Source organism: Panicum virgatum, chromosome 9K, assembly GCF_016808335.1.
Source record: "Panicum virgatum strain AP13 chromosome 9K, P.virgatum_v5, whole genome shotgun sequence".
NCBI classification, from domain to species: Eukaryota; Viridiplantae; Streptophyta; class Magnoliopsida; order Poales; family Poaceae; genus Panicum; species Panicum virgatum.
In genome coordinates, this window is record NC_053144.1 from 9,690,780 (window position 1) to 9,699,613 (window position 8,834).

The 8,834-nt window shown below is 49.0% G+C and overlaps 1 protein-coding gene and 1 long non-coding RNA gene across 3 annotated transcripts; both read right to left on the reverse strand.

Annotated features, from left to right (window-relative positions):
* On the reverse strand, positions 1-1,723 carry LOC120649975. 2 transcript variants are annotated; one of them, XR_005665433.1, is made up of 2 exons: positions 672-1,723; positions 1-337 (listed from the first exon to the last, which is right to left on the reverse strand). It is a non-coding gene; the product is annotated as an uncharacterized LOC120649975 (long non-coding RNA). The 2 variants fall into 2 exon arrangements; XR_005665432.1 differs by having other exon boundaries at positions 44-337; positions 1,511-1,723.
* A 3,265-nt stretch (positions 1,724-4,988) lies between these two features.
* On the reverse strand, positions 4,989-5,733 carry LOC120648516. Its single transcript, XM_039925276.1, has one exon. The coding sequence runs from the start codon at positions 5,651-5,653 to the stop codon at positions 5,210-5,212; it is 444 nt and encodes a 147-aa protein (XP_039781210.1). The 5' UTR covers positions 5,654-5,733; the 3' UTR covers positions 4,989-5,209.
* Positions 5,734-8,834: the final 3,101 nt, after the last annotated feature.

Here is an 8,834-nt window from a genome sequence, read left to right on the forward strand (position 1 = left end):
TTATATAACACATGCATGCATGCTGTCTCAAAAAAAAAACACATACATGCATGCTTCCATCCATCCATCATACAGGCTTTCATCCATCAGTAAATACAATAGTAAACAAGAAAAATGCAGTAATAGAGTTCTTCACACTTAAATTACAAGAGGATATTATCTGAAACTTGCACAACAGTTGTAGATAACAACTCCAAACCAATCATCACTCAATCTGTCAATCAAAAAGCTAGATATAGAGATCTAAAGGAGGAAGAGGAGCAGGAGATAGAGATATATAGCGCATGAGCAATTGCATTGCATGCCGTCCATCATCTCAAACTTGGGTCTCATCAACCTGCATGAACAAACCAAAACCATGCAGTATATATTAATATAGAGCAAATGACTCATCAAATTATAATAATGTAAAACAAATGTGTCCAACCTCAATGAATATTCAGTGAAATCAAGTAAAGCAATAGGTGAAGTAGTGAACATATAACAAACTTGCTCTTAGATCAACTTCAATAAATATGACATCAGCATGCTTCACATAAATTTGTTCATGCAAGTAGTGAATATGCAGTGACATCAGCGTACTTCAAGTAAGGCAGTAAATATGTTTTCTTTCCATGTCTATTCAGAAAATAACATTTCAGATGAGCAGGTAGATGATATTGCATTATTACATTAACCAAATACAACAGCGTGTATCAGGTAGATGGTTGCAAAAGAAACCTCCAATTGAACACAAAGTTGGCCACATGCTCATACTTGCAGGGCTGCTGGTCCAGCAATTGTTCTTTTCTGTGAACTCACATGTTATCAATCAAGAAAATTCAGAGGGTTGCCAATCACTTCTACTCACTTATTAAACTAACAAACAGTAATGGTGAAAAATTGTAAACAAAACAACTACAGCCTACTTCGAGCCAGACAAAGTCATTATAGAAATTGATAGAAAAATAGAAAACTTAACAATTTACTGGATCCTCACAATCACAAATGGAGCCTGAGGACTTGAGGAGGCCATTGCAAATTAGCAATGTGCAATGAATGGCAGGACAGGGTGGCACTCAGTTTTGGTCATAATAAGCAAGTCCCAGAGGAACTTTTAGATAGCAAATTGAGGATCTCAGGCACCTTCGGATCTCTATAGCAAGCAAATATCCCTATCAATTATACATTGTCCACTCACTTCTATACATGAGCACAACAAGCTAGCATCTCCCTATACCCCTCTGCGCTGCTACTCACTCCATTCGTGTCACAAGGCAGCACCCAAGTTTCTTCAGCAGCAGTGAAGCAAGGCGATGACGCTCTCCTTCAGAAGCAGCAGCAGCCACGCACGTACTCGGCCACTAGCTTCATGTTGCGCAACGCCTCCGCCGCACTGGGATTGGATCAGCCGCCGCCGGTGCCGTCCTCAACGCCTCCACCGCCGCCGGTGCCGCCCGAGGAGACTGCCGACACGGCAAGATCCAAGAAACGCGGAGAGGGGAAGGAGGAGACAGAGGCGGCGGTTTACTGGTGAAAGCTCGCCGCCGGTGCGCTGCCGTGCCGCTGCGCCGTCGCCCGCGAACCTTCATACGCCGCCAGCCGCGCCCTCCCCTCTCCGCGCGCCATCGCCCACGAGCGCGCCGCCTGCCGCGCCCCGTCGCCCTTACCTCTCCGCGTCGATCCGGATTGGATCCGGAGGGTGGGAGGTGGGGATTGAAACCGGGCCGGAATGGGGCGGAAGGAGGCCGAATCGAGCCCGTTTTCAATCCGGGCAGCCCAAAACGAACGAGGATTCCAGCCCAAATCTGGTTGCAAACCGGGCCACTTCGTTTCGGCCGGAATGGAGGCCGTTCCGGGCCGGATTGGAGCAACCAAACGAGGCCTCAGTGTCTGTACTTGCCAACTCCACGCAGAAAAGAAATTTTAAAAAAAGGTGCCGCGACACCAAATTACCACGAAGCACAGCTCCTGTTTTGACTGCCCTAAAGAATCGATGCTCGCTGGTTGTGACTTCTTTTTTTTTTTCTTTTTGAGAGCGCTGGTTGTGACTTCTGACGACAAAGATACTCCCACCGGAAGAAAGCGATTTCGTGTGCGCATGGGCTGAGCATTTATTTATTTGAAGCTGTCGCGGACTGTCGAGATGCATGGCGGCATGCATGGCGGCCCGGCGGCCACCGGCTCGATTCCAGGCAAATGGTGTTGAGACTTGCGGCCGGACACGTGCTGCTCCGCGTGACGGTATGAGTTGACTCGTCCGTCCCCAGCAGTCGTCGCCTAGTTCTCGGAGATGTCGCGATCAGCGATGGAAGTTTAGATCATGCATCATGATCAGATTCTGATGTGAAACGCTTTTTCAGCATTGGACCATTCTGGTTGCGCGTAAAACATTCCATTTTATTATGAACTGAATTAAATCTATCAATCTTCTGCGTGTACTACAGATTACACTAGGTCCTAAGAAAGCATGTCTCTTCGGCCAGTCTCAATGGAAGTCATAGATATTAAATTTGCTGACATATGACAGTCTCATTATTATAAAGAAAGAGAAGGTAGAGTTTGTGAGAGGAGTGTCATCAACATAATACTCCTCTGGCACGGTTACCTAATTCACAATCTTGCACATCGCTGGAGCGGCGCGGCGACGGGCCACGGAGTCCGCGCGCCGGGCGCTCACCCGGCGCCTGTGCGTTCCCGCAGCTCCATCCTCCGCCGGAGGAAGAGAAGACGGCCTAGAGTCGTCTGCCACCGGGAAGAGGAAGCAGGCCTAGAGCCGTGGATATCGATGGCCGTAAGGCCAGTCTCAGTGGGAGTTTCATGACATTTAATACAATCGCTTTTGCTGACATGGCAAGAAGAGAGAATGATGGAGTTACATGGGATGTGAGGAGAACTCCATCACCATAAAACTCATCTGATACAGTTACCTAATTCTTAGTCTAGATAATTTTGCCCATAAAACTCCCGCTAAGAGTGGCCTAAGAAAAAAGAAACTTTACACGTCCTTGGTCGCCAAGGCGGCAGCCACGACAAGGTGATCATGCACTGTACGCGTGGCCGTAAAACTTGACCAAGAAGTCTAACTACCGTGTATCGAAACTTGTGGGTGGGGGGGGGGGGGCTGAGCCGTAGCTCAGTTGTCAATATAAGCCGGTGTGCTCCTGCCCGCCCGCGTTGCCTGGTCTTCGTGAATATATTGTAGGCGTGTCCCTATGTATAAGTTTAGGTCTAGCGTACGCCTTAAGTGTGTGAGTGAGGTGCGTGGGTTATGTGTGGTGTGTGTTGGGCGTGCGTTCAGTCAGTACAATTTGTACTCCAGGTCTGAGGAATAAAAAAAACTTGCAGGGGGTTCGCCTTCTTTGCAGCCCGCCTTCTTGCCCAGGCGCGAGACACTAGACATCGCACCTCCATGCCAGCCCTGTTTAGTTCGCGATTTTTTTTGGGTTTTGATATTGTAGCACTTTCGTTGTTATTTGATAATCAATATTCAATTATGGACTAATTAGGTTTAAAAGATTCATCTTGTGCTAATCAGTTAGACTGTGTCATTAGTTATTTTTAACTGTATTTAATACTCCATGTATATATCCAAACATTCGATGTGACGGGTACTGCACAAAAATTTTTAGGAACTAAACAGGGTCGTCGTTGCGAAATGCGAACCAGAGGTGCTAGCCCCACCGGTGCCGTACGCGTAACATGCTGTGCGGGAGGGTTCTGGGAAAACGCATGGAGTATTGGAGTTCCTCGCGCATGCCTTCGCCAACGGTGAAGCGCGTTGCCGTATGTGAGCGCGCTGCCTGAGCTGCCTGGAACGCACGAGATCGACGAGAGGTTTCGTATACATTCAATCGGAACAGATGCAGGAACAAACTGGATCGAGCCGCCGTGCTGGTCGGTTCATGAGGCTTTTTTCACGCGTGAAACTCCAAGAAGAATGCGCTCGCGAGATGACAAGAGATAGAGGTAGGGTGTATTTGGTTGAGCTAAAGTTGAGTGCTAAAATTTAACACCAATTAGTTCTCGTGCCATTGCTCAAACTTTTAAATTTTGGTTGAAGTTTAGTCCACTTTATTATCAAAATGTACTGAAGTTTTTTTTAGGCGAAAAATGTACTAAAGTTTAGAATTAGGCATAAGCATATGGATCTAAACACCTCCTAACACGCTGCTTTTAAAGAACCCCCCACCCCCGCGCAATGTAGGCATCTAAAATCTGCACGCGTGTACATCTGCGTCCTTCCAAATGGTCCTGCATGCAGCATGCAGGCTACGCAAAAGTTCAGAATCAGAATCAGAATCTTTGACTCACGCCGGTAAACGCCAACTAATTGTCCACGATCGATCCACTTGCATTGTGCACTTTTGTGCGGCAGCAGCTTATTGTCAGTCGAGTACGTTTGACCTGGGATGCATGTTTGCGTTTGTTGAGATCTGAGACGTGTCGTACTTGGGTACTTGCATGCCACGTACGACTTTTACTTGATGCGTGTTTGACGGTGCGACTCGTGGCATGCATGTGATGCCTTTTGGGTGCCAGCTTCAGACCAATACTCTACAGTACGCGCAGCATCGGCCAGCCCGCCAGTGAGTGCAATGTCGGTGGTAAGGATTGTAGTTTTTTTAGGCCGTGTTTGGTTCGAATTTTTCCCGATGGAATCTTACTATTTGAAGTATTAAATGAAGTCTATTTACAAATTTTTTTACACAGATGGGTTGTAAATCGCGAGACGAATCTAATGATGCTAATTAATTCATAATTAATCTACAATTAGCAGATAGTTACTATAGCATCACTGTTAATGGCACAGATGGGTTGTAATTGGAAGGCCCAAACTGCCGCCTTACATGCATCTGGTGGTATGTCAACAGATAAATTAAACAATGGTATATATCCACACGTCAGTGAGACAACGATGATATATATCTAACTTTGAGATCTTTTAATGGTGCAGATCCAATTTTTTTCTTAAATTAAACGGCATATATAATATAATTGCACAGCCAGTAACGAGATCGAATCACAACTTTAAGGATCATAAAAAAATTTGAATCGGTCGGCATCACTACCCAACAATGTTGATAGAGAAGGGTTCTGGTTTGAGGGTCATCAATGAACGAATGAAACTGGACAAGGGGAAACAGGGCTGCATGCAGGTAGGTGCTAACTTCGCACGCATGCATGCGTTTGCATGCATCCACGTCGTCGACCAAGCAGAATATAATCGTCAGTGCTCCGCCGGCGGCGCGCAGCCGATGTGCGCGTCGCTGGAGCGGCAGGATGCCCTGGCAGCCGAGTCCGCGCCCTCCACCACCCCTGACATCAGGAACCGCCGCGCTAACTTGTTGGAACGCCGCAGCACCGGCGGCGGCGGCGGCTCCAGCAGCGCGCTGCTGATCCCGTGCCCCGACCCGACGCCGCCGCCACCCTGCTCCTTGTCGCGCGGGGATGCCGTCGCCAACGACGACGGTGGCCCGTCGTCCTTCGTCTCCACGGCCACGGGTTGTTGGGTCCCAGTCTCGGCGGCCACAGCAGGAGGAGCCGTGGCCGTGGGAGCTCGCGGCTGTCGTTGCTCCGGGGATGATGGTCTTGAGCAGTCGGAAGCTCCGAAGAGGAGGAAGGAGATGGCGAGGATCAACGGCAGCACTGCGCACAGGCGTCGAGCTGCCATCTTCTTCGTTCGCAGCGCGCGTGCCTGTGTGTTGTGCGTGCGTGTAGTCTCGATCGGCTGCCAAACTACTCTAGCTGGGCTACAAGCTCTCACGAATGATCATGTACAAAAGGCTCTGCATGTATGGGCCGGCGTTTTATAGCAGGGAGGAGCCGGCAGGGCTGCATGCATGCGTGCTTGCAAAGTTATGAAAGGAGAGCAACGCCAAGAGGAAAGTTCGACGCAGCAACGTCTGTGAGTGCAGACGAACTGAAGTCAACTGGATGGGACACGCGCACGCAGCTGGTGGGCGGTGCCTTGGTACGAACAAGTCGGTGTATATTTGGCATAGCTTCAGCTTCTCCTACGACAGCTCCTCAAGTTTTGAAGCAGCGTCTCTGATAAAATTAAAACTATTTTCAAAATAGTTTGGCGAAATGTGGATCTGCGGGAGAAGCTGGACGACGCTACGATTTCCGACTCCTCCCCACTGCAAGCCGAAAACAACTTTACCAGATGCTTCGTGGATGAAGCTGCTTGACCCCGATGTACTAGGTACTAGTACTAATAAGCACAAAGAAACCTGGTCAGCCTAGTGCCCACCCAGCCCATGCGGTATCGGTTCAGACTTCCCCGTGAGTGCTCGTCGGCCACGGAACCCTTCAGGCTAGGTTCAGGATCAGAACGGCACGTCGGCACAACGGGACACAGACTGGACAGTTTCCAACTCCCCGGTGGTAGTACGTACTTCCCTCTTGTCTACTACGGGCTTGTTTGGAGAAATAGTCAAGAGTTATTTTCAGGACTATTCTTTAGCACATGCAAAATAGCTCTCTATCCAAATAACCCTGGCCTGTTTGGATCCCTTGGCTATTTTGGGCTATTTTGGCTTTAATACATTTTTTCAATCCCCCACACCAAGATTCAATGAAATGTGCCTAGCCATGGCTTTAATACATTATGTAATTGTACTGTGCAAGAAAAGAGAGATTGCATGCAATACAAGATCCATGACTTCCAAATCACTAGAGAGACTCAGCTTACACTAACAGCAAATTACATAATGAATCGGAAAAAAATTACAACAGAGTGCATGTCTTCCTGGGAGAAGAAATTGTCAATCGAAGCCGCCCCTCTCCATGGAGAACAAATCGAAGGGGATCCGCGTGGATCTGGAGGCGGCGGCGGCGGCGTCTGGGGGCTGGATTCGCGACTGAGAGGCGGCGGCGGCGCGAGTGAGGTGGGTGACCGGCGACTGGGAGGTGGCGGCGGCGCTAGTCAAGGCCTGACGGCGGCGCATGCAGGGGCAGGTGGCGGCGTGGCGCGACACTGGGAGAGAGGCGCGGATGGGGGGAGGCGACAGCGCAGGGCGGCGCGGATGGGGCAGTCGCGGCACGGCGCGCGTCCGCGCGGAGAGGCTCACGGGAGGATCCCGTGCGGTGGGGAGGAGATAAGATGGGCCCCACTGAAAAATAGCCCAAATAGCATCTCTTGAGGAGTTATTTTTTTGGCTGGGCTATTTTCAAATAGCTCTAAAATAGCCTTTCCGTTTGGATCTTTTTGGATTATTTAGGACTATTTAGGATGGGCTAAAAAAATAACACATAGATCCAAATAGAACCTACATGTCGGTACGGACGGTGGCTCAGGCGCGCGGTGCCGTCACGTATGTCGGTATGTGCCTTGCGGACGACTATGCAAACAATCGCCAAGAAACACGTCGCGCGCGGCGCGCGCAGTGTGATCATCGTGCTGTATGAGGCGCGATTCGAGCGATGAATTTTGTTCAGAACTAATCAGAAACAGACATGAGGTCCTCTTCTTCTGAACAAAAGAAGAACGACGTACAGAAGTTCGTCTGTAGCGTCCGGCCGGGCCGCCTTTAGTTCGGCCGAGGGATACGCGTGCTTGGGGTATTTTGCCGTATCGGTCGGTTGGTAAGGTTTTCGCTCATGGGAACTCCATGAAAAACGCGCTTGCGGTAAAGGTAAGTTTATCAAGCACGAGGTGCGAGCGACCAAACGATGGCTGGCGACCAAATATTTGTCATCTTCAGAACTCAGAAGGGAAGAAGATCGATCCGGATCACGGCCTGAACCACCACCAGGCTTTGTTTTGGTTGGCTCTGCTCTTAAAGAAGCGACATTTCCCTCTTTTTTTCAGACGAAAAGCCAAAAGGCGACATGGCAGCCTGCTATAGTGCTATCTCAGACCTGCGCACGTGGGGAATCCTGCTTCAAAACGGCCAGCAATGGCTGCAAAAAAGTACACGCGCCGCCCTTAACCAAATTAGAGCAACAAGCCAACAAGGCAGGGCATATGAAAATAGATAAAAGAGCTCAAAGAATTCCGGCGATATATTTTGAGTATTTGGATAAAAAATATCGAAATGCATTAAGAAAGTGTTTGGTTGGAGAAAGCAGACACAGGAGATTTAAATTAAGCTCGCCCTGTGTTGTGTCTCTGAACAGAACGGGCATTGCCTCTTCTCGATGACGCCCCTCGCTGCACGTGCAATGCACCTGACCATTGCCAAACCGTACGGACCATATATAACAAGCCCAGCCACAAGCGGTTCTTCCTGCAACTTTCTTAACGCTCGCAACAAGCAGGCGACGATGACAAGCCATTGCAATGGACAAGAGCTAGGAGACGAGAAGAGAGGGATAGCGGTGCTCGTATTGGGGGGCAATTGCTGGGCAGTACGATGGGTCCAGTTTGTTTCAGTTTATGGCCGATTTTGAAGACTTGATTTTAAGAAATTTAAAAATCAGTGACTCTTAGAATCTAGAATCAACTGAATTTTCGATTATCGATTCTGGGAGTCATTTGACTTTTGAATTTTCCAAAATTGGCGAGAAGCTGAAATAAACGGGACCTTTAGAACTTACTCAACACCCAACCCAGCTGATTATCCAACAACGATATTAGGGCTGAGCAATGCGCGTGTGCGGGTAGTGGTTGGATCCGTCGATCCTAGTTCTACAGTCGACCGGAAGTATTTATCCGCACGGTCGATTTCCAACACTCTACGTGTGTAGGCCCCGAGTTATCCGTTCCCCTCAGGTTCCTTCCAGAAGCACTATTCCATTATCTTTCCTCCTCCATCCTCAACTTTTCTCTCCAGCTCACCCCTTCTCTCTCTCAGGAATGGAACCCCTGCTTGGAATGAGCAACGGCAGGGAAACGGAGTCAGCACACC